Source organism: Oryx dammah, unplaced genomic scaffold (genome assembly GCF_014754425.2).
Source record: "Oryx dammah isolate SB20612 unplaced genomic scaffold, SCBI_Odam_1.1 HiC_scaffold_5, whole genome shotgun sequence".
Lineage (NCBI taxonomy): Eukaryota > Metazoa > Chordata > Mammalia > Artiodactyla > Bovidae > Oryx > Oryx dammah.
This window is the reverse complement of record NW_024070189.1, coordinates 59,866,020-59,892,874: the sequence shown is the minus strand read 5'-3', so window position 1 is coordinate 59,892,874 and position 26,855 is coordinate 59,866,020. Positions and strand designations below refer to the sequence as shown.

At 37.3% G+C, this 26,855-nt stretch overlaps 1 protein-coding gene across 3 annotated transcripts in view; it reads left to right on the top strand.

Annotated features, from left to right (window-relative positions):
• Positions 1 to 26,855, top strand: part of CTNNA1 (catenin alpha 1) — a 334,496-nt gene that overhangs the window by 182,396 nt on the left and 125,245 nt on the right. For all 3 annotated transcript variants that reach the window (XM_040239992.1, XM_040239991.1, XM_040239993.1), the window contains 2 exons: positions 4,027 to 4,133; positions 5,222 to 5,417. In XM_040239992.1, coding sequence (XP_040095926.1) covers positions 4,029 to 4,133; positions 5,222 to 5,417 — 301 coding nt within the window. In that variant the 5' untranslated portion in view covers positions 4,027 to 4,028. The remainder of the gene's footprint in view (positions 1 to 4,026; positions 4,134 to 5,221; positions 5,418 to 26,855) is intronic.

The following is a 26,855-nucleotide window of genomic DNA, read 5'->3' as shown; positions in this document are numbered from 1 at the left end:
GCAACTTTCTAAATAGCTGTAATTTTATAAAATCAGAGAATACAATTGTGAAAAAAGAAAGTTAACACCACTCTTAATCCCCCAATCTTAAGATGTAACATTGTTGTTAATATTTTGGCTTATATATCCCACTGCAGTTACACTTCATATTGTTTTTGAAATCTACTTTCTGTCTTCAGTAGTCTGTATTTTGAACATTTTCTCATAAACCTCTGCAACATTTTCTTTATTTTTAAGATGAGAAATTTCAGGTGTACCCAGCCACTTCACATGATCTCCGTCTGGATTTAATAGTTATGAATATTTTTAAATAATTTGTGATCTCTGTGTGTATGTTTACTTTTGCTGAATTTAAAAGTTGCAGTCATCCTGACATTTGATTTCTGAAGATTTCAGTATGCATCTCCTAAAAATACTCCTTTTTCTATACAGCTGCAGTTCATTATCACACCTATGAAAGAAAGAAAAAAAGTGAAAGTTAAGTTGCTCAGTCGTGCTCTTTGCAACCCCTTGGACTGGAGCCCACAAGGCTTCTCTGTCCACGGGATTCTCCAGCCAAGAATACTGGAGTGGGTTGCCATTTCCTTCTCCAGGGGATCTTCCCAACCCAGGGATCGAACCCAGGTCTCCCGCATTGCGGGCAGACGCTTTAACCTCTGAGCCGCCAGGGAAGCCAGCTATGAAACTGAGCATTAATTCCATAATATAATCTAATTTGTTGTTGTTCAGTCGCCAAGTCGTGTCCAACTCTTTGCGACCCCAAGCATGCATTTCATACTGTCCTTGGGGTTCTCCAGGCAAGAATACTGGAGCTGGTTGCCATTTCCTCCTCCAGTGAATTTAATATTTAATATAAAAATTTACCAGTTTTCCTACAAATGTCTTCTTAATAGCTTTTTGTTTCAAACCAGGATCCGAATGAGATATGTGTGTTGCATTAGATTCTTTTGTCTCCTGAGTCTTTTTAGTTTAAATTATGTCCCACACTCCCATATTGACTTTTTGAAGAGTTAAGGCCCCATTGTCTTATAAGAATGCCTTATATTCCAATTGTCTGTTCCCATGTGGTATTTAACATGCATCTGTATCCCTTATATACTTCTGTGAAATTCAGTTCAGGGTAGGGTTTTTTAACCTGCACTGAATATGGGTTGGAAAAGTTTTGTCTTCGTTATTATTAATAGGAATTTATTATTAACAATAGAAAAAAAATCCAACTTCAGTTGAACCTATAACTTTGTCCCAACAGTAGGAATCTCAGTGCTTTTCATACATGAAGTAATTGTAATCTATCTTGAAAAAGTATGTGTTCATTTTACTTTGAAGTAGTTATCAGAATTCTTGACATCTTATTTAGTATGTTAATAAAGGGCATATATATTGCTTTTGATAGCTAAATCTCAATATATGTTTGCTTTGTAATCTTTTGAATTGTATTTCATGCATTAAGAAAAAAATTCTGAGAAAGGGTCTGTAGCTGCATTGTGCAGTACTGAAGCCACTATCCACACGTGGCTACTGAGCACTGGAAAGGTGACTTGTCTGGATGTAAATATGCCTTAAGTGTAAAACACATCCTAGATTTCCAACACTTAGTACTTTGTACGGAGAAGGCAATGGCATCCCACTCCAGTACTCTTGCCTGGAAAATCCCATGGACGGAGGAGCCTGGTGGGCTGCAGTCCACGGGGTTGCTACGAGTCGGACATGACTGAGCGACTTCACTTTCACTTTTCACTTTGATGCATTGGAGGAGGAAATGGCAATCCACTCCAGTGTTCTTGCTTGGAGAATCCTAGGGACGGGGGAGCCTGGTGGACTGCCGTCTCTGGGGTCGCACAGGGTCAGACACGACTGAAGCGACTTAGCAGCAGCAGCAGCAGTACTTTGTAAACCATCTTATGTAATCAGTAACTTAATCAGTTATGTAATGAAATGATAATATTCTGGATATACTATGTTAAATAAATATATTATTGAAATTAATCCATTAGTTTCTTTTTACTTTTTAATGTGGCTACTAGAAAAATTTAAATTGCATAGATGGCTTGTATTATATTTCTACCAGACAACATTAGTCTCTAAGATTCACTAGACTGCTTAAGGGATCCATGCATTGAAAAAGGCTTAGAATCCCTATGCAGAGGCTTCATTAGATTCAGGTTAAATATTTAATTTTCATTTTGCTCTTGGACAATTAACTTTGCTCAGTTTATAGTAAACTGGGGCTCTTGAAAAACATCTAAAACTTTTTTTTTTCATTAAGAATACTTTTTAGGGAATATAGGACACTTCATATAGGGCACTTCACATGCCAAGGCATGGCATGTGAGGCATGTAATATCAGAGTTGCATTATTAGCAGTGCTAAATTTTGTTACTTAAGGAGATGGCCATTAGATCTCAGTGTTGTAAAGATATGTCTTGTCCCATTTGTAATTAGTTAAGTAAAACCTGTCAGGTGATACTTTGGCACCTTATAAATAGTCTGTTCCCCAGTAGTCCATCACCTAATGGTGTTAACATCCATTGATAGTCCTAGTTTGAATCAGTTATTACATTGGGGTTTGCAAAATGGTCATTTTCTAATTCTATTGTACATTTATTGTACAGAAATTTTCTTCTCACCCCTTTCTTTCCTTTTGAGGATCCTTAGAACTTCCCCTATGGCTCAGAGGTAAAAAATCCACCTGCAGTGCAAGAGAACATGGGTTGGGTCAGGAAGATCCCCTGGAGGAAGGCATGGCAGCCCAAACCAGAGGAGCCTGGTGGCCTATGGTCCATAGGGTTGCAGAGTTGGACACAGTTGAAGCGACTGACCATGCATGGTCATAGGATGGCTAATAGGCAGTTACAGTCATCTTCTTGATATTCAACTTGTGAATTTAGCCAGTGGAGCCCTTGGTTCTTGTATCGTTTTAATATGCTCTTGTTAGTCATTGTGTCTTTCCTTGCTTTCTGCACAATAGGATATATCAGACCTAGAATATACCTTTAAAAAAAAATTTTTTTTTAAGGAATTAGTATTTAATAGAAATAAAGACCTGGGCAGTGAGAATACTATTATTTCTTCCTAAATTTTGTTAATGTAGTTTTTTAAGAGCAGCACAGTATCCCATTTTGTGATTGGTTCTGTGATTTGTTTATTTAGTGGTCTATTTTTTGAAATATAGGTAGTTTCCAGTTTTTAATGACTATATATAGTGCTTTTATAAACATCATTGTACCCAGGTTTTTCCATGGACCTTCATTTTTCCTTTAGAGTGAAAATCAAGAGGTAAAAATTCATAAGAATGCACCCCTTTAAGATTTGTATTTCTATGAACAGTTTGTTTATATTAGTGTTTACCTCATGTACATACCTCACCTGTTTTTCTGTTTAATCTTTGAGGCACTACTTTTAGAAGCAAACACCAACTGCTTGGTATTATGGCTGAAGTCTTTTCCCTTAGTCTTAAAGCCTCTGTCTAATGGAAGTTTACCTTGACAGTGATACAGGGATACTTGACTAGGTGTGACTTGAAATTTCTTCAGGCTGTGAGGGATAATAGCGGTCGGTGCAGAAGACAGTAGATTGAAGTGTTAGGTTTTAATACAGTAAAATGAGATATTCTCCAAGAATCCATCAGAAAATGAAGTGAGGTTTACCTTTTAGATAATAAGTGTATCATAACCATTGCGGAATAAGACAAATCAACATCTTCTGTATTAGCCTTCTTTTCCTTGAGCTTTTCATCCTGATTCTAGGTTAGCGTGAAAAAACTGGAGGTAGAAGTGCCTTGGTGCCAAAGAATTCCAAGGGGAAAAGCTCATGATTGGGAATGCCCTCTTGTAGTACCCATAATGTTTGTAAACTCAAAATCTTATGTGTAAGAGTTACTGGGCCCTCATGTGCAGGCTGGTAAGAATTACTTTCATCTTGTGGTGATTGTAACTTCCTGGTGTAAAAAAGTCCTTGAGTAGGAGAAGATTTTTTATGTTTCATATGTGTGTTTGATATTTGCCTGACTCGCTGTTTCTCTTTCAGAAATGACTGCTGTCCACACAGGCAACATAAACTTCAAATGGGACCCCAAAAGTCTAGAGATCAGGACTCTGGCAGTTGAAAGACTGTTAGAGCCTCTTGTTACCCAGGTAAGAATCTGCAAACAAATACATAGTTGTTATAATATGGTTCCATAATTGTAGACCTGGGTAATAAACACAGGGCAAAGTTGTTTAGTTCAAAGCCTTAATTTGAGTGGTTGAGTTTAGACTGATAGTAATGGGACAGTTTGGCTCCACTAATAATGAAATATTTATGTGTGGATTCATTTAGCCTTTTAGAAATATATTTGATGCCATTTTCTTCAGTCTTGATTGGCAGTAATAGGGGCTAGTAGTATGCAGTGCATACCACTTAATACTTAAAAGTATTTCTAAGAAAGATAGGATATGGAACCTTGACTATTAAATCTGTTCACCCTGCTTAATACACCTTTTGTTGTCCAGGATCAGTTAGAAGGTCATTTAATTTGAGAGCATAGGTTTGGTATGTTCTGTTACAAATACAAATATCACAGTGTGATGACATTTCATTAAACTGTTAGCAACTTGCTGTGCACATGTAGCATTGTGGCACATGTATATGTCTGTGTGTGAGTGTGAGGGAGACCAGACCTTGTACTCGAGCACGAAAATGAGAGGTAATGGCATGGTTGCAGTCGCCATCTGCAGTGATTTTGGAGCTCAAGAAAATAAATATTTTAAATATAAATAAAGATATTTTAAATATAAATATAAAATAAATATTTTTAAATTATAAATAAATTATTTTCTTGGGCTCCAAAATTCATTGTTAACCTCTTTCTAAACTTCTTGATGACCATAAGAGAGACATGTAATTTGTTTGTTGTTAATTTTTAATCTGTAAAATGAAGCTTAAAAGCCTAATGATCACGTTTGAGAAATTAAAATATTCATTATATTTCTTAATTTACATACTGAGATAGCTAAATTATTTTGGAAACTAAATATGATGTATCATTGCTGAATATTTTAAAAGATGGAGAGAATTTTATCTTATTTGTTAATACTTACTAGACTCTCATAAATGTGGTGTTTCATTTTACTATGAGTAATTTATTCTTGCTATCTGTAAAGATGTTACTCTTAGTGTTTTTTTTTTTTTTTCTTTTAATTTTAGTTGGCTACAGTTTAATTTTCAAAATTGAAACTTTCAGGTTACAACCTTGGTAAACACCAATAGCAAGGGGCCCTCTAATAAGAAGAGAGGTCGTTCTAAGAAGGCCCATGTTTTGGCTGCATCTGTTGAACAAGCAACTGAGAATTTCTTGGAGAAGGGGGATAAAATTGCAAAGGAGAGTCAGTTTCTCAAGGAGGAGCTTGTGGCTGCTGTAGAAGATGTTCGAAAACAAGGTAGGTCAATACCACTTTTCGTATGGAGAGAGCCAGGCTTTTCTAGAAAAATAATCCTTGAAGGTGACTTTGTGGTCAATATTTTCATTCTTACATATTGCCAGTTGCTCAGGTAACTACAAATATTCACTTGTTGGAAATGTATTAAGTTGTCCTGGCTTAAGCTTTAATCAGGAGTGATTAACAAACATCTTTTTTGGAGAATCTGAATCCAGTTCTCTTCAATGTTCTAAGTAATAGTTGTAGGAATGTTGTAACACAATTTGATGGGAAATATATGGGGCAGAAGTTTATCTTTTATCCTGTGTAATATGTTAATTTGTGCTAAAGATACAGGGGTGATAAAATAGAAAAATGTTTAGCAATTCTGAAAATAACCTAGACAGTGTCTCTTTCTGTCAGACTGATAGGTTAAATCAGCCATGCATATTTGCACTGGCTTGAGTTTAGAATAATTTAAATGTGAGCTTAAAGGAAACATGTTTTGGGAAACTCAGAAATAATAAGTGAAATGGTAACCCACAGCTTACCAATGGTTACTGTTAGAAAAACCGCCATCATTATGATGTAATAATCATGATAAGAGGACTTTATTTTCTTAAATTTATTTTATTGGAGTATAGTTGATTAACAATGTTAGTTTCATGTGTACAGCAAAGTGATTCACTTACACATGTATCTTTTTTTTTATTCTCTTTCATATTCTTTTTCCATTTAGGTTATTACAGAATATTGAACAGAGCTCCCTGTGCTATATAGTAGGTTCTTTTTGCTTATCTAGATAAGAGGACTTTAAATCTGAAAGAATAACTTCTTGACCTGTAGTTTTTTGTTAAACTTCTGGTCCAGCAAGAGGACTTCAACAAAAACATAGGTTTTTTTTTTTTTTTTTTTTAGGGCTGTTGGCTATCAGCACAGGGGAACTGACTCCCATGCTCTGTGCATGAGCTCTACTGGTCTTTGGGAGAGCCTCAGTGGCCCTCTGGCTGACAGCAGTATACATAGTCCACTGGAGTCTTAAGTCAAATTCATCCCTGTGACAGTACCCAAAAAGGGCAAGGCATTAAATGGAGATGCTATTTCCTAATGTTCTGAGTTTGTGAATAAATATTTCTAGTACTGAAAATGGTGAGATTACTTAAGTTCCATAATCGTAGCTGAGTGGATGTGTTAGTTTTCTCTGGCTGCCCTAGTAAATGACTACTAACTTGGTAACTTAGAACAACAAATTCATTTTTTTGGCATTCTGGAGGCTAGATATCTGAAATCAAGATGTCAGCAGGATTCATTCTTTCTTGGGGCCTTAGATGAAGACCGTTCCATATTCTTTCCTAGCTTCTGCTTGTTGCTGGCAATCCTTGATGTTCCTTGACAGGTAGATAGCTCCCTCCAGTATCTGGCTTTTTTGGTCACATGTATCTGTGTTGCCAAGTTCCCTCTTCTGAGGATGTTAGTCATTGAATTGGGGTCCACTCTAATCCAGGATAACCTCATCTTAATTTGGTTATATCTACAAGGACCCTGTATCTAAATAAGGCCACACAGATTCTGGGAGGATCTAAATTTTGGAGGGATACTGTTCAGCCTGGCAGAGTGAATTTTGAATGAATTTAAAGTGATTTAATTGTCTGATTCAGGACTATTTTTGAGCTTTTTGTTGAGGAAATCAGGATGACTGTTACTTCTCTGCCCTCTGTGAGAAAGTTTTCCTTCCTTGGTCTTCTTGCTTCCCCTAATGAAACTCACAGTATTAACAGGTGAATTTGGTCAAGTGTTTATGGGTCTACAGAGACATTTATTTTCAAAATAAGTTGAATTGTAACAAATAACTTTTTTCCCCTACTATATATGTTCCTTGTTCCAGAAGTTACTCTGATACACATCTGTAGCAATTGTGATATAATACACGCTCCCAAGCATAGCCCTGCCCCTCCCAATTGTGAATGCACATCTAAATTTCAGTTTCTGTTATTTTTGTTTGTATCTGAGAATTTTTTTTTTTTTTTGTATCTGAGAAAATTTTTTATGTGGCACTGAATCATAAATGCTTGTCTGTTCCGGTACAGCTTTGCAATTATTTTTGATCTGTTCATGATGTAGTCTCCATAATTTTCCTTCTCCTTGCAGGAAAACAAAACAACTAAAACTAAAGCAAACGTATAACTGCCTCCCATCACGTTACTGTGTCAGATGTGAAAAACTGGAGTGCTTTGCCTTTCTTCTGTTGACTTACTTTTTTCTTTGGTGAATGTTAACAAATAGTGATACAGTCTCTCTCCTATGACAAATAGAACAAAATGTATGGTATGATAATGGTTCCTGAGTCAACCAAACCTTGTAGGTTATGTTATTGAAGCTATTTACTCATCATTTGAAACCCTGCAATGATGTAAATATATGAAGATTCTTTAACACCTTTTCCTTTAAAAATGAGGCCTAACTTTGATTTTCTTGAATATGTGTTGTACTTAGAGACTCTTACTTAGTTCTGTAAAGAATAGAATATGGTGTGGAAGTTACGCTATCTTAAGCAAAGTCATAAGGAGAATGTTGTGTTTTCCTATCTCTTTCTCATGGATTATTGACTCGGGGGAAGCTGGCTAGGTTATGAGGACACTCAGGAGGTCTTGTGGAGAGGAACTGATGTTTCTTGTACCAGTTTACCAAGCATGTAACCAGGCCATCTTGGAAGATCATCCAACTACAGTTAAGTTTCAGATGATGGCAGCCCCAGCCAACCCTCAATTCCTGACCCACAGAAAACTTGGGGAGATAATAAATGTTTAAGATACTTACTTGGTAATTTATTGGGCAGGAATATATAATTAATACAGAAACCTTTCCCAGGCTTGCTTTCAGCAGTCCTGAGCGCTTATGGAAAACTCTGACCTAACTGCTCTGAATTTTACTGGTATATAAAATGTAGAGTAATTACAATTTATCAAGAACTCCATAGTGGGTTGACTAATGAAGTAGAGTTCTTTGCATTTCAAGTCTGTTGCTTATCCATTGGAACATCCTTTAATTGCTAAAGGATGTATAAAAAGATGCTTTTGTTCTGAATCAGTGTGGGCTACTTTCATCCAGTACAAGTTGGCCAAGTAGTAAGGATTTTAGACGTTACTGGCGATAAGGTTCCTCTTAACACTATTGAGTTCAGCAGTTGTGTTGGGAAAGCAGCTATTCAGTGTAAAAACAAATGGGTATGGCTATATTCTAGTAAAACTTATTTATGAAAACGTTGGATTGGCTAGATTTGACCCACAGGCCATAGTTAGCTGATCTCTGATCTAGGGTTAAAGATGTGAGCTTACTGTCTTCGAATAAATAGTTGATTTAGGTTCTTATTTAAAATGCTTTTGAGCCAAAAATTGAACCTTCTGTATCTTTTGAGCTTGTTTAAGCCCTGTCTGTGTTCTTCTGTGCACTCATTAATAATCAGAGACTTGAATGTATGCAGTTTTTCAGCATAACTTAATTTTCTTTTTGTATTTGCCCCTGATGACATGAATAATAAACACAAACATTTGTGAGGACACTAAAACCTTATCATAACATTGTCAGTGGGTAAAACATACACATACATAAATGCAGGGTTGCTTTACCTCAGGACCAGGTGAGTCTCCTGTAGTGGATGGGAGCCAGTTACCAATTGCGTGGCCTCCAAACCCCTGTGAAACAGGGGTTTTGTTGTACTGCTTGTCAGCCCAAATTAGTTGTTAACAACCTGATATGGACTGAAGCTTACAGGGGTCTCTTAGGATGTGTTTTTTGGGGACCCTGCCCACCCTCACATTTCCCACTCTGATTAGGTCATTCTTACCTTTATACTTTTTCTTCCTAGATCTTGGCACAGTTATAGTTAAATAGCTAGTTATCTTCCCCTCTTAGGCTCCAGCAGCATAGGTTCTGTGATGGTCTGACAACTGTTATCTGTGGCAGCTATCATGGTGCCTGTCTATGATAGGCACTTAAATGTTTGAGGAACGTAATTGACTATGTTCTCCAAGAAGTATGTGAGAAAAGATGTTTCTTAAAAATTAAGATGTTTTCGCCCCAGTGCCAAATGTAAGTACTGGGATACTGGTGGAGAATCTTACTTTAAAAAAAAAAAGAGAGAGATAATTCACTTAACATAAAATTCACCATTTTAAAATGCATAAAATTCACCATTTTAAAATGTATATAATTCAGTGGTTTTTAGCAGAGTTGTGCAGCTTCACCATTATTTAATTCCAGAACATTTTCACCACTCCCAAAATAAATCTCATACCCATTATCAGCCTTTACTTATACATACATACTTTAACAATACCTGTGTGTTGCAAAGAGTATCTAAAAATATTTCATGAATACTTGAATAGGACTCTGATGAGAAGGTTAGGGGACATCCAGGAGGCAGAGATGGGAAAGCCTAATTGACACTTGTTTGAAAAGGGGTGAGACATTTAAAAAGGAGGACCAGTGATGATGGTAATAAATAGGAAGTTAAGTGATGAGGAATGGTTTCTTCTCGAAAAGTGTTTTTTAATCCATTAGCTACAATTTACAGTAGATCTCAAAGGCCAAGAACAGAAACTTGTTGCTGCATCAGTAACTTCTTCCCTACAGCTCATGGGCATTTCTGGGTGAATGAGGGAGAAGGTCCCAAGAGTCTCAGGTGCACCTTTATGTATTCTCATATTCTCACACGGCTTCTAAAGATACTCCTCTCAGCAAAGGGCTAGATGATTTGTGAGCTGCAGGTTCACAACAGTGGATTTCCTGGGGGGAAGCTTGTGTTAGGCCAGAGTGGGGAAAGGGCTGGGTGACCATGTGCGGTCTCTCGTGAAGAGAGACTGTTTTGGGGAATTCCCTGGAGGTTCATTGTTTAGGACTCTGTGCTTCCACTGTAGGGGGCCTGGGTTTGATTCCTGGTCAAGAAACTAGGATTGAGCATGTAGTGCAGAGTGGCCAAAATAATATTAAAAAAGGAGAGAGAGACTGTCTTCTAGCAGACAGGAGGCTGTTTTTACTGTTTTTTTGTCTCGGAGCTTATAATCAGGAAATATGGACATAAATAGCATGAGTAGCATGCAAAGAACGGAATTAGAAGGTCCACATGGGATTAGAAAAGCTTCCTGAAGGTGTACTGGATCTTGAAAGGTAAAAGAAGGGAGGGAGAAAAAGTCATTCAAGTAAGAAAAGCAGCAGACAAAGCAAGATGTGCACGGGGAGCAGTGAAGGCTCTGACTGGAGAGGAGTGCTAGGAGGAGAGGTTGGATACGAAAGAGCTTGGAGCTAGATTTTAGAGGGTGGCTTGGAATGCCAAGGGAAGAAGGGAGCACTATCAGGGAAATGATACCAAGTTAGAGAGTTCTGTGGCTGGAATAGGTCTCCCAGGTTCAGGTACCCATATACTTAAATATATCTAGTGACACAGGACTTGGACCTCTGGAAGCAGGTTTTTCCAAATGGCTTTGTGTTTATTTTTAACACCTTTTTCTTCTTAAATTAAACTGAAATATGTTTCCTTAACTTTGTTCCTGTTTTAAGAAGTTCTACCATCTGGATAACATGGAATATGAAAAGAAGTGGTGTTTAGGGAAGATTAGTTTCTCAGGTGTGTACAGGAAGCCTTAAAGGGGTTGGGGGAGAGACTGGAGGCTGGACTAACAGTCAGGAAACCACTGGGGTGGAGGGAGGTGAGATGGTGCTGTTAAGGAAGGGACTGCTGCAACCGATCATGGAAAGGGAGAATTGGCCAGTTGTTATGCAGTCATGCGGTTGCCAAGAGTCGGACACAACTTAGCAACCAAGCACACATGCACACACGCATGCAGGTTTCCTGCCAGCTTGGCCCATATAAATGGCTGCTCTTTCTTTATAGATAAAGCTGAGGAACCTGGTATGTGAAAACTTAAAATACCTTCCTCAGACATTAATCACTTAGGGTATATAATAAAAAGTAACATGTTTTTTTAACTTTTAATTTTGATTAACAAGGAGTTGCACATATAGTATAGAGTAGTCCAATATACCATTTACCCAGTTTCCCTCAATGGTTACATTTTATGGAACTATAGTACTGTATCAGCAGCAGGAAATTGACATTGGCACAGCAATTCTCTGGTTTTAACCTGTGAAGATTTGTATAACCACCTCTGCAAACAAGATACACAAGTATTCCATCACCACAAAGCTTTCCCTCTTGATACCTGTTATAGTCGTACCCATGTTGCTTACATTTCCCATCATCCCTCACCCTTGGCATCTAATCTGTCTCCATCTCTAATTCTGTCATTTCAAGAATATTGTATAAATGGAATCATACAATGTATGATCTTTTGAGATTGGCTTTTTCCACTCCCCCACCCCCCCAGTGCGCGCTTGCGCGCGCGCACACACACACACACTCTCTCTCTCTCTCTCCCTCTCCCTCTCTCCCTCTCCCTCTCTCTCTCTCTCTCTTTCTCAACATGCTGCCCTTGAGAGCCCTCCAATTGGTGTATCAATAGCTTTTTAATTACAGGCAGGTATACTGTGAGTACTCCTTGATGTGGATGTAACCTGTCTTCACCCTCTTAACAGATCTAAGTTTTAAATAGCATACTAAGTTTTTAATTTTGGTGAAGTCCAATTTATTGATTCCCCTCTCCCAATGTATGGAACATGCTTTCGGTGTCATGTCTAAGAATTCTTTAACAAGCTTTATTTAGCTCATGAAGATTTTCTCCTATTTTCTTTTAGAAATTCTGTGTTTTACTTTTAACTCGGGGTCATTTTGGATTATTTTTGTATAGCATGTGAGGTTTAGGTTGAGTTCTTTTTTCCTTTGTGAACATCTAGTTGTTCCAGTATCATTTGTTGAAAAGACTATTTCATTGAGTTGCTTTTGCACCCTGTTAGAAATCAGTCAGCTGGGGAAAAAAATCAAGCTGTACTTGTGTGGGATTATTTCTGGGTTCTCTATTTTGTTCTATTATCTGTGTGTCTATCCCTCAGCCAATGCTCACAGTCTTTATTGCTGTAGTTATGAGTCTCAAAATTGGGTTGAGTGATTTCTCCCTCTTTATTCTTTTTCTAAATTGTTTTAGCTGTTAGGTTTTTTTTTTTTTTTTTGCTTTTCCATGTAAATCTTATATAATCTTGTCTATAGAAAATCTGGAATTTTGATAGGGATTACATGAAACTTGGGGAGACTCAACATTTTTACTCTGTTGAGTCTTCTATGAACAAAATACATTTTCATCTATTTAGATCTTTTAAAAATTTCTTTCATTGGTGTCTAGCAACATGTATATATACAATACATATATCCTCTATATTTTATTAGATTTACATTTTTGGGGGTTATTATAGTCTTTATTTAGTTTTCTGTTTCTTTTTAATTTCTTGGCTACATATATGCATTTCTAGTTTATACCATTTTACTGTTTTCTTTTAAAAACTTTAAAGTAATTATAGGCATTATTTTTATGATTTACTATAACCTTGGTATTTATAATCTTTAAAATGATATACTTTCTATTGTATCATTTCCCTATTATTGGACTTAGTTATTTTTATGTTTTTGATATAAAAATGCTGTTATAAGTGAACACTATATATATAATGTTTTTCCTTTAAAAAATTTATATCTTTAAATACATTTCCTGGAGTAGGAATATAGGAACACAGATCTTTTAAAAAAACATTAAGAGTATATAAAGAAAGAAAGACTATGAAGAACGCTGAGCGTCGAAGAATTGATGCTTTTGGACTGTGGTGTTGGAGACTCTTGAGAGTCCCTTTAACAGCAAGGAGATCCAACCAGTCCATCCTAAAGGAAATCAGTCCTAAATATTCATTGGAAGGACTGATCCTGAAGCTCCAATACTTTGGCTACCTGATGCAAAGAGCTGACTCATTTGAAAAGACCCTGATGCTGGGAAAGATTGAAGGCGGGAGGATAAGGGGACGATAGAGGATGAGATGGTTGGATGGCATCACTGACATGATGGACATAAGTTTGAGTAGGTTTCGGGAGTTGGTGATGGACAGGGAAGCCTGGCATGCTGCAGTCCATGGAGTTGGACTGCAAAGAGTTGGACGCGACTGAGCAACTGAACTGAACTGAAGAGTATATATTTACAGTATATATATAGTAAAGTATACATATTGGTGTACAGTTTGGAGGAGTTTCCAATTTATGTGTACTCATCTAACTACCATTCAGAAAGTTTCCTCAGGGACTTAGATTTTAGGACTTCAAAACGTTCTAAATTGTTCTCTAGTAGGGCTTCCGGGTGGCACTAGTGGTAAAGAACACACCTACCAATGCAGGAGACGTAAGAGATACGGGTTCGATCCCTGGGTTGGAAAGATCCCCTGGAGGAGGCCATGGCAACCCACTCCAGTATTCTTGAATCCCATAGACAGAGGAGCCTGGTGGGCTGCAGTTCATAGGATCACAAAGAGTCAGACTCAACTGAAGCGACTTAGCACAGCACAGCGCATATCTTGCTTAATATTCATATAACCTCACCCATTACAAGATACAGAAACTCAACTCAAACTTGTTTAAACAAAAAGAGACTTTTGGGGTCTTTGTTGTTTTTGAGTTGCTAAGTCATGTCTGACTCTGTGACACCATGGACTGTAGCCCTCCAGGGTCCTCTGTCCGTGCAGTTTCCCAGGCAAGAATACTGGAGTGGGTTGCCATTTCCTTCTCCAGGGGATCTTCTGACCCAGGGATTGAACCTGTGTCTCCTGCTTGGCAGGTGGATTCTTTACCACTGAGCCACCTGGGAAGTTCTTAACGAGTTTTAGTTTGGCAATTCCAGGAGTAGATCCAGAGTTCAAGCATAGCCAGGTGTGACTGACTGAAAGCCGCATGACTTTCTTCATCATTTGTCTCCTTGTGTTTACCTCTATTTCCATATATACATATTGGATAAGATGCCCACCTCTAGTTGGAAGTGGTCATACTAGTTTTTTCATCCCAGCAGATAAAAGTTTTCTTAGTGTTTATATCTTAGTCATGGAGGGGATTGGTTAGCTTTGCTTTGGTCTTTCTCAGCACTGAAACACTTCCTACTGCCAAAGGAGTGTCACCCCAGGACACAAGGAATGTGGGTGCTCCCTGTTCTTCAAAGGAACACAGAATATAATAATAATAATGTGATGTTTAACGAAAGCAAATTATCCTTCTTGAAAATTAATGGATAAACCATTAATATTTTTTGCTGTCTTCAGAGGTATAAAATGCTACTTTCTTTTTAAAAATTTGCATTGTTTGCAGTAACTGAGGTTGACCATTTCTTTGTGTTTATGAATATATCTGAAACATGGTGCTTGTGAGAGTCTCTAGGGCAGTGATAAGCATTTATAAATAGTAGTGCTCCTTTGCAGATTTGTTGAATCCTAGTTATTTTTCTTATTGATTTGAATTCTGCCAGGTTTTCAAAAATTGAGACTTGACTTATTGGCCCAGAGATGCTAATCTTCTAGTCTCTAGATGCTAATCTTCTAGTCTCTAGATGCTAATCTCTTCGCTAGTCTATTGGTATGCAGAGGTAGTATTAACTTGGCGTTGAGAATCAAGACATGATTGTGTCTGTCTGTAATGATTTTAATGGTGGGACCTGATTTATGGTAGTCCTTGAAAAGGTGGTTGAGTGCTGTTGAATAGAGCAAAGACTGCAGCTAAATCCATGCCTCTTACTGCCCTCACAGACTATTCGTTTTGATTTTTGTTCCATGACTGCCTTGCTACTATCTACACCTAGTCATCTCTCATTCACATGTTGAACAACATGAAAATATCTAGATAATTCACTGTAATAATCCTCGCCAATATTTGAAATTTTCTCTAATATTGGGAAAACATTTAATAGTAACACCTACATACCCCTTCTCTCTAAATGGATAGAAGGTGAAAATAAGTAAATTTTTTTACTAAATGTCCTTGTTCAGTAAACAGAAAGCAAACATTTTAATGTTTGGCTTATAGTTTTCCACCTTTCATGTCTGTTTATGTCAGGCAGTATTTGTGTTAAGATTTTTTTGGAGACTTTTCCAGTTCTGGTTTTGGGATCATAATTCCTTTTGAGGTAAACTTTGATTATAATACAAGCCCATTATCCTTGAATAGAAGAAGGACTTTAGCTTATGAGAACAGTCAATGTTGTTCAGTACTTAATTGCAGTTGTTACAGGAACTGTCTTTCTGTAGAAAGTGTCTTGTCACTTAGAGCAAGAAAGCAGTATTTATTGGTCTTCTAAAACAATAGTTAAAGCTGTTGAGTTTACCAGCTTCTTGTGATCTTAGCAGTTATAGTTCATTGGTGACTTGGACTTGTTGCACAAATGTCTTCTTAGCTTTTTTAAATCTTGAAAGTACAGAATTACTTGATAAAACTGGCTTTTAAGGACATTGTCATAAAGAAGGGATAGGCAGTGAGGGTTTTAAATTGGTATTAAGAGACATTCTTTTATTTATCATAGTAATTATGTAGTGAAACTGAGGACAGAGAGGCCTTCTTCCTTGTTATGTGTGTGAATGATTTGTATAAAGGGAGAAAACGGTATATACATATGGAGAAATGTGTGTGCATCCACAGGTATATGTGTATGATTGTACATGTTTGTGTGTGTGTGTATGTGTGTATTTATTTTATTGTAAATCTTGGCAAGGCAGTTTTAGGGAAAATAATGATGTATTTTATCCCCGACAAAAGAATATTGAGCACAAGCTGTGAGGCTCTTGAGGCATAATTTTCTCCCTGGCAACTGACTAGAGTCAGATTGAAGGAGGTGAAAATTGGTCTCCTGTCCAGTGCAGATGTTGACAGCTTTAGACTGATGTACCCGCATCTAATACAGGCAGCCTGCAAGATAGACGTTAAAAGGCAGATGTGATCAGGACAAAGCAGCTGTCAGTGACTGTTTCGAGTAGGATTTGAGAGGTAAACAGGAGACAGAGTGAAGTCTGGGCTTGCTAAGTTCATGATGTGAAGACTTGAAACAGCTTTGAGGAGGTTTGTGTGGGTGTGTGAGAGAGACTGCATTTTAATTTGTCTGGTGCTGTTAGTGTGGTTTTATTCCGGTTGGAATCATGAGCTGGATCTTATACATGGGCTCTTTAATTTTTCACAGGAGAAAAATGACAAGTATTCCTACCCTGGAATATTGAGTACGGGCTTCAAAAAGTGTTAATGATGCTATGGAAGAGCAATAGCAGAGAAACATTTAACATTTTGAAAAAGATTAAATTTAAGTTAATTAGGTTTCCAGATTAGTGTAATCACTTTCTTCATTAAACTTAACAAGAAATCAGCTGATTTTTCTCATACTCTTGCTTTAAGTTCTGCCTTCTCATTTGTTATCCTGTCTTTTCCCCTTGCTTTCTCAGTAGATTTTTCATCCTGTTCACTGCTTATTTTTCTGTATGTCCCTCTTTGTGTGATCCTGTGATGGCTGTATTTGTTGTTTAAAGGGCTACCAATGCCTACCCTTCATATGTCCCTGAGGACTGTGATTAATTTAAAACTTGTTCATTATTGACCCCTGTTCCTCAACTCTATTTAATCCATTTTCTGTTGCTCTTCATTTAACTTGAGCAGGAAAAGCAAAATATAAATTCCAAAAAATCATTAACTGGTTGTCATCCAGGTGTTTTACGTCTTAAAATTGTCTGTTTGACTTAAACGTTAAGTCTTTAGGGTGAAGGCTATATTTTCTTTCATTTGGGATGTGTCAGGGATGCTGTCCACTTCTGGATCACTGTCCTTGTGTGAGCATGTGCTACTTTGCAGAGACTTGGGTTCCAGTGTAGCCATCTTGAGATTGAGGAAAGGAGAATGAAGTTATTAAATTCTAATGTTTCCTGTCATTTTGAAATTGCTCCTCCCCTTTTTTCAAAGTCTTGTTAAACTCACAAAAATAATAGTACTAACCAGGATAATATTCCTGCCTTAATATATTTGTACAATGTAGCTGAGGAAGTTAGATACTGAATTTTTGACTTTGGCCTGACTTCAACCATGATGTAGAAACGTGGTTTCTACTAGTTAATTTCTTAAGAAAGTGATTCCAAGTTGAAATGCATGTTATGCATTTATTTGAATGTGTAATCAGGAAGTAAGTGCCTCTCTTTGGAGTGTTTTTGAATAGCAGCAGGGCACACTTGAATTAGTAAGGAAAATGAGAACATGAATATGTGTGGTACTCTATTTTAATTTTTAAAAAAAATCCATTCTGTCTACTAGAAAAAGTAGAAATTCAAAACTCCTTTTATTACCCACAGTGGATGGAGAAGGGTGTAGTTTGAAGAGTTTTTCTAGGTGTTCCCTGAACTGATTCAGATGGAGTTATAGTATTTAAATAACATGATATTAAATATTCTGGGTTGATTTTCTAAAGATAAACAGTTTTGTGGATTAAAAACGGCATCCCAGGAAAATTAAAAGAGATGCCATTAAAAATGTCATCTGTCAGAAATTCTTTGAATCATGGTCAGTTTTTCTATAACTATGGAGGTGTCATCCAGGGGTCTGTGGTTTTAGCCAAATATCTCTCATTGATGAATGTAAAGGTGAAGGCGAAGAGGATTGACTGTTGTATTCATGCTCATTTGAGTGTCATAGGGCGTGTGAATTATGCCAGATATAACATATGTACTGTGTTATAAATTCTGTTTTTCTTTGCAAGTATACTGCCAGTTTGTCTTCATTGATGAGCATGGAAGATGTCTTACTCTATTACCAGATCATGGAAAATGAATTTAAAAATTTGAGGACTTGGGGGAAGGAATTGGGACAGGTTGGAAAATGCGTGCTAATGCTTGATTATCTTGAAGTTGGCAAATAATTTTATGAAGACTTGGTCCTATCAATTTATTATTTTATAAGAAGAAAGTTGGTGGAATGATAACAAAGAAATGAAAACAGTTATCAGTTTTTGGTGAGATCCTTTAATCAGATAAATTTAGAAAATTTGGTATAAAGTAAGTTTATCAGTGGAACTAAAGTGATAAAGTAACTTTTAAGAATTAGGAATCCTGTGATAGGGAAGTTCTAGGTATTCAGATTTAGGGTTTGTTTGTTTGCTTTTTTTTTTTTTTTTTTTTTGCTTTCTACTGTGTTAAAATGCTCATCTGTTAAGTACAGGGCAGTTTGTAACAGACTTAACTGTGATGTTGGTTGCTTGCTTTTTTTTTTCCTCTTCTTCCTCTGGATACTCTGGGTAGAACTAAAAAATTCCTTTAGCAAAAGTTAATTTTTGCAGTTAACATGTTTTTGATAAAGCAAAAAAAGAAGTAAAAATCAGTTATAGTTTTGTTGTTACCCATAGATGAAGTCAATGGTTAATATTTTGATCTAGACCCTTCCAGTTAAAAAAAAAAAATCATTTGGCATTAGTTGTGGTATGTGAGATCTAGTTCCCTGACCAGGGATCGAATCTGGGCCCCATGCGTTGGGAGTGCGGAATCTTAGCCACCAGACCACTAGGGAAGTCTGCATTTTTTTTTTTGCCACTTAAATTATTTAGTTTTTTTAATTGAAGGATAATTGCTTTATAGAATTTTGTGGTTTTCTGCCAAACATCTACAAGAATCAGCCATAGCTACACCCGTGTCTTTGATGAATGTACTGACATGGGTAGAATTATGTTTTGATCAGTTTTACTTTTTTCGCTTAATGGATCCTGAACAACTTTCAGTATCTTTAAGTATTCTACTATAACATAAGTTTTAATGGCTGAATAATACCCTCTAGGAGTAATATGATTTAAGGAGGTTATTTTGAACTGGAAAACTAAAGACTCCTCTTTAAATATTGTTAGGACCAGAGTTTTAGTCACTTTTCAGAAATCTAAAAGGAGTGTGATAAATAGCACAGTTTTAAAGACTGAACCTGCCATTGTTAACAAGGATAGTATGAAATATCTGAGAGGATGAAAAATTTTAGCCAGTTAAAATAATTTTGAAATAAAGAGATCAAAGTGACTTGAGCAAGTCATCCAGGAAATTAGTGGGAGAGGGGGGATCAGAATTCCACATATGGTCATGAAATTGATCATGAAATGAATAAATAATTGGAACATCTTTAAGATGATAAATGGCTTTAAACTCTCCTGGACACCTCTGTTGTTTTAACACTGAACTGTATTTGTTGGGCTTCAAAAGCATATTTGGGTGGATATTTTAAAATACCTTTTTTTTTTGGATCTGGCAGTTGATAAAATATGCTTTTATAAAATGTTCTGTTTAAGAAATGTCTATTAAAGTCTGTATAATAATTGAACTTGTCCTGCAGCAACTCAACAAAAAATAATGACAGTGAGATTGGGGCTGCAAGTGGGCCCCTTCATTTTACTCCTTGCCTTTCCATATTTTGGATAAGCTTCTCAAGATAGCTGATTTTACAAAGCTTTTATTTCATAATGTATGCTAATTTTCCTTTTTTGCACTGACACTAGTAGCCATGGGATTTTTTTATACTTCTAAAAAAAGAAAATTTGCATATAGGCTTTTTTGGAGTGTTTTAAGTTACTCTTTTTTAGGAAAACTTGAGTTTTATGTGTCACAAACATGAATTAAGGATATTTTACATTTTAAAATCATTTGAAGACTTTTTTCTTTAAAAATACATTCATTTTAGAAAGTTCAAAAAGAAAACCCACACAGAGTAGAAAATGATCACCCATCGTGCTTATACAACCTGATGATAAACCACCTGTGTTAGTATTTTCATGTATGTTGAAACACCTCCCCCGTCCCACCCTAACGATGTAAACACATTGTGATTTCTGTTCTTACTGTGCATACAGATTCCTGTATATTTGCGATTTAAGATAGAAATTTTTAAAAATTCTTTTTTTTTTTTCATTAATAAAGATACCTGAAGTGGGTGGATTATGTAATTTACAGAAGATAAACCATGCTCCTTTGCTGGGCTGGCAGAGTTCTCTTTTTTCTGGACCTAAAGGTAGTAAAAGTTCTGGCCAAGGAACATATTAGAAGTATCCTTCAGTTTAGTTCAGTTCAGTTTCTCGGTCGTGTCCGACTTGTTGCGACCCCATGGACTGCAGCATGCCAGGCCTCCCTGTCCAGCACCAACTCCCAGGGTATACCCAAACCTTAGTATTGTTTTTCGGAGAAGTATAACTTTATCTTTTGAGTCTCCTTGGATGTTTAGTGAAGTGAAGTTGCTCAGTCATGTCCGACTCTTTGTGACCCCATGGACTGTAGCCTACCAGGCTCCTCCCTCCATGGGATTCTCCAGGCAAGAGTACTGGAGTGGGTTGCCATTTCCTTCTCCAGGGGATCTTCCCTGACCCAGGGATTGAACCGGGGTGTCCCGCATTCCAGGGAGACGCTTTAACCTCTGTTCCACCAGGGAGCCCCTTGGATGTTTATCCAAGAGAAATATAACTTAATCTTTTGAGTCTCCTTGAGATGTTTCCATAGCTAAATTTCTGAGGACTTGGTATCCTCTGCTATGGCATTGTGATTGGAAGCCATTCTTATGGTATGGCATGGGCTTTGGGGGATGAGAAGTTGTAAATAGGATATATGAGGAAGATGACAGATTTTTACAAATTTGGAGGAACTTCAGATTGGCTTAATTCCTGCCTTACCCCTCCCCTGGGGTCTCTCCCTCTCTTAATTCTAAAAAATCAGATGGAAAAGCTAAAATACCCAGCTGTGCATGCATGCTAAGTCAGTTCAGTCATGTCTGACTCTGTGCAACCCCATGGACTGTAGCCCACCAGGCTCCTCTGTCCATGGGATTCTCCAGGCAAAGAATACTGGAGTGGGTGGCCATGCCCTTCTCCAGGGGATCTCCCCAACCCAAGGATTGAATCTGCATCTCTTGCATCTGCTGCTTTGGCAGGTGGGCTCTTGACCACTAGCATCACCTGGGAAGCCCCCAGCAAGGGGAACTGTACCTTTGCTTGTAGTTGTTATCACAAAGGATCAGTTTTTACCACTTTGTGCGCTATGGAGATTGGAGTGAAGGAGGCACCTCTTTTACTGCTTCATGACTACAAATTAAGTCAATTTTTCCTTCATCGTTTAGGAACCTTGCTAACATGACCTTGTTTCTGAAAATTAAGAAACGATTAATGTGAGAGCAATGACAATGTTCTGAATAGTTTTAAGAATTGGAGAAGGTAGGTGGGAAAGTGGAAGGGGCATGGAAATAATTGTTGAGCTTTGTATTTATTACCTCATTTAATTTTCAGAACAGCCCAGTGTGGGTGGGAGATAGTATTCTGATTTTACAGAAGAGAAAACAGCTGAAGCAACCTGAAGTGAAGTGAAGTCACCCAGTCGTGTCTGATTCTTTGTGACCCCATGGACTATAGCCTATCAGGCTCCTCCGTCCATGGGATTTTCCAGGCAAGAGTACTGGAGTGGGGTGCCATTGCCTTCTCCAGGGGATCTTCCCCACCCAGGGATCGAACCCGGGTTTCCTACATTGTGGGCAGGTGCTTTATCCTCTAAGCCACCAGGGAAGCAACCTGAGATCACACCAAATAGCCAAGTTGGGATTCAGACCCAGTTCAAATACCTTGTTTGCTCTATGCCAGACAGTGTTCTGGGAGAAGTGTATATTCACTAACATAGCTACATCCTTTGTTTTAAAGGAGCAATATAATCTCTCATAATATCTCATGTTTCCTAGGCTTAAGTTAGAAAAAATAAGCCTTCTGTCTCTCTGTGTTTTTTTCTTTTCCTGTCTGTCTGTATGTGTGTGTGTCTGTTTCTCATACACCCACACTTTTCTAGCCTGTCCTTTCCGCATAATTTTTTATAAGTTAAGATTCCTTTGGAAGGAATTTACTCAAGGTATTTATTTGCTTCAAAAGGCCTTTATCTTGTCCTGTTCTAATGTAGAACTGTGGTTTTTAGTTTACTTTATTTACAGTTGCCCTTTGTTCTTGTTTTGAACTCCAGAGGAGCTTAACTTTTATCCCCAGTTTAGTTAGGGGAAAATGCCAGGGGATGGACTTACTGACAGATCTGTTTTTATGGTTGATGGAACCAGTAGTAGTACGTTCTCTTAACCATGTCCATTATATCTTGGCTAATATGAGATGCTAAGTAGTAGGCTCTATAGACAATTGAGTCACGGCTAGAAGACCCATCGATATTCTTAACCTTTACTGCTGACTATGTGAGCAGTCTGTCTCAGTTTTCCTAGTTTGCCTTTTTTGTGTACAGAAAGTGCATTTGGTAACTTTTACATTTCTGCATTGTAAACTAATTGACAGTTACATTTTATTGTTTTTAACTTGTTAACCATCAGTTCAGTCTCAAAGTGTCATGCTCCTTGTATAGAGATGACCATTTAGCAGGAATTTGAGCCCGCTGTTGTAAAGCTAAAGGCATATTTTCATATTTGTTCCTAGTTCTGTGAGTAGAAAAAATTTGTATGTTTTAATCTATCATACAGTATGTTTCCCATGAATATTTTCATTCCTAATAACGTATATTTAGCTATGAAGTTAAAGATTTGCCATTATGGTTGTGAGCTGAGAGAGATGAGGGTAGATATGAATGTATTTACTTTGCTTCTTCCTTTCAGTTCCATTTAACGCGTTACCTGACTTGATACTATTTTGGAATGATATCATGCTAGCTGTAGAGGCATGAAATTGTTTAAGAGGAACTTGGGTCGGAATGAGAATTTGGAAAGAGGGGGTTATAGTGCAAAAAGAGATTAGAGCTGGGAATAAATTGGGGGATTATTACAGTGAGATTAAGTAATTAAAGTTAAATTTAAATTGTAAGACTTTACACTTGTCCATTTGAATGTAAGCTAATAATAGTTTTGATTCATTTAGACGGTCTGTAGCTTTAAGAATCTACTTTCAGTTCATCCTGTTTGGCTTACTCTGGGCCTTTAGTTCTTCCCACAGTTCTTTCATTTACCTCAGGTTAATTCCCTTTTTCATTTTCTGTAGCAGCTGCTTCAGAGTTTCTTCCACTCTCCTCAGACCCTCATTTCCATTTCCATCTTCAGTTTTTAAGGAGAGCTTCATTTACTGCCTCTGAGAAAACAGATTCTCTAGCAGTGCTGAACTTCATACTGCCAGGGAGCCTCTGCTTTCACTTCTCATCCAAGGGTACGAGAACTCCATGGCTCTCACTTCCTCCTGTGGTCCTGATTATGTGTGTTCCCTGATCTAGAATCTTCATTCTTTAATATGTGTCTTTAGTGTCATTTTGCATCCTTTCCCTGCTCAGTCTGTCTGTAACTAATTCCAATAGTGATAAAAAGGATAGGATGCGAGTGCAGGCACTGTTCTAACCCCTCTGCTAAACACTGGGTTTCATAAGCCTGGGAATTTGATAGAGGCAGTTCTCACTTTGCATATATCCAGTACGCACAGGTTTGTTACCACAGTTTACCAGTCCTCCAATAACATGGTTCAGATATTAGTGTATTAGCTGAGTGATTGCATAAAGTATAGACTTTGCTGCTAACTGTGAAGTGTACAGATCATTACATAAATAAAAGGTGTGCATCGAGATCACTGGCGAATTATGTTCCTTCTTTCATGATCTGTTAGTGATTGATCACTGCAGCTATTCAGTTCATGCAGTGTGTAGTTACATTGTCTCCTTGTATCTTGGTGATAAGTACAGGTGAGCCATTTTATAAGAGAGCCTTGAAAGAGGGAATTTGCAAAGATGAAAGTGCAACAAAGAAAGGAAAAGTAATAAATCCAAGTTACAGAAGGAATTTGCAGCCTGAGGAAATGTTGACAGTGCTGCTGTTTAAGAAAGTTTAGATACTCAGAGTAACTTTGTGAAGGCTAACTCTTAAGTGAGATACGTAGTTATGATGAAAAGGATAATGATGTCCAAGAGGAAGTGATGTCATCCAAACCTTCACATTAAAAGGACTTTTGGAGATAGTTCATGACTGTGAAAGTGCAAAGGATAAAATGTTTGAAACTGATCCAGACTAGAAAGAAATAGGATAGTTTGTGAAGTGAGAAAAAATGTTCACTCTGTATCATGTTGAAAAAGGTGATCGTTTTTCAAAAACTACTTTTGAGTAGTTTTCATACAAGGAAACATTTTAGTTCTCAGTGTTCATAATGTTTTAAGCTACATATTAAATAAATAGTAGTTGTACTATTTTAGTTTAACTTCCCTGTATGTATGTATATGTGTGTGTGTGTGTGTGTGTAAGGAATAGTAAGCTTTTAACTGTTTGAGAGAAAATTTTGAAGATCACAAGACAGTTGTGATTTTTCCCATTGGTAATTAAGATCATATTGCATTGTTTCAGTTTGTGTGATCATTTTTATAGACCAGTGCTACTGTGTAAAGTGAGGGTCACCTGTGTTATTTGTTATACAACTGTGGAAACTGATGTGGTGAAGCTACAGTTTCTATCTGACTTGTAAATCTGTGATCATACTCTCTTCCATTCTACTGCTAATCCTGCACAAAATAAATTTTTTTGTTAATAGGCCGTTTTCTTCCTAGGAGCATATCAGATTCTTCAAAGAGCAGTTTTATTTCTAACTGGTTCTGTTACCCGTTAGATCTGGCTTTTGTACCTCCCCCAGTCCTTCTTCCTCACTGGCTTTCTTGGCCTTCCAAGATCATTTTAGAATTCATCTACCCTAGGGTCTTTGATGTTTCCTCTGCTTGGAACGTTGCCTTGAGATAGCCATATCCCTCCTGTGCTGCGTTTTTCAAGACTCCCCAAGTGTACCTCTTCATTGAGACCTTCCTGGATCCCCATTTTAAATTGAATCTTACACCCCCACTCTCTGTCCTTTCTGTTGCTGCCCCTCCATAATCGATTTATTTATTATGTTTGTTATCATTCCCTCTCGTTAAATTGTAGGCTGCCTAGAGCCAGGAATTTTTGTCTGGTTAATTTCTGTACCAAGTGTTTAGTGCCTGGCTCATAGCAGGCACTCGGTAAACACTTGCTGAAGGAAGGCAAGAATGCCCTTGAGGAACATTGTTGAACAGATTTGAATACTCAGGAAGTGCAGTGAAGATCTTTTCTCTGTCTTCTCATTGTGTTTTGCCTAATGGTAATAATTCCTACCAACCCTGTATTATCTCCCAGTGCAAGGTAATAAAATAGGCCTTTTATATGTGTTATTGGTTGACCCTCACAGCAAGGTATTCTCTACATATTTCAAAGGAGGAAACAAGCTATGGAGTTGAGTCACACAGCTGGTAAGTGGCAAAGTCAGACCTTAAGCTAACCTCTAACTCCACAGTGTGTACACTTTCAGGTCACTGCATTTGATACTCTGTCTTTGTTTATTGACTCATAATTCACATACCACAAAATTCCCTCTTGTAAAGGATACAAATTCAGTGGTATTTAAGTGTGTTTACAAGGTTATACAGGCCATCGCCACTATGTGATTCCAGAGCATTTTCATTACCCTAGAAAGAAACTTCAAACCTATTAGCAGCTAGTTTCTGTTTCTATGGATTTACCTATTGTGAACATGGCTTTTTGTGACAGGCCTCTTTCACTTTGCATAATGCTTTGAGGGGTCATCTGTGTTGTAGCATGTATCAGTATTTTATTCCATTTGCTAAATATTTGATTGTGGAGATGCACCACATTTTCTTTATCTATTAGTTAATGAGTGTTTGGATTGTTTCCATATGTCAACTGTTAAGAATAGTGCTTCTGTAAACATTCATATATTTGTTTTTGTGTAGGCATTTGTTTTCACTTCTCTTGGGTATATACCTAGGAGTAGAATTGATGGATCACATGGTAATACATAGATAGCATCACTGACTCAGCGGACATGAATTTGAGTAAACTCTGAGAGATAGTGAAGGACAGGGAAGGCTGGCGTGCTGCAGTCCGTGGGCTGGCAAAGAGTTGGACATGACTTAAAGACTGAACAACTATGGTAACTCTATATTTAACCTTTTGAGGAACTGCTAGTCTGTTTTCCAAAGTGGCTGTACTATTTTATATTCCCACCAATGGGCTATGAGAGTTCAACTTTCCCTGTGTCCTCATGAACATTTGTTGTTGTCTTTTTTAAAGATGGACAGAACTTAGCAACTAAACAGCAACAACAACAATCCTAGTAGATACGAAGTGATATTTCGTGATTTTGACATGCTTTGCCCTTAGAGCAAATGAGATTGAGCATCTTTTCATGTGATTATTAGCCATTTACATATATTCTTTGTAGAGATGTGGTATAATTCCTTTGCCTATTTTAATTAATTTATTTTTGGCCACACCACATGGCATGTGGGATCTTAGTTCCTCCACCAGTGATTGCATCCATACCTCTTGCATTGGAAACTCGGAATCTTAATTACTGGACTGCCAGGGAAGTCCCCCTTTGCTTATTTTAAATAGGATTTTTCGTATTATTATTATTGATTTTAAGAGCACTTTTTTTGATACGCATTTTCCTTTTTTTAAATGATTTTTGACTGTGCTGGGTC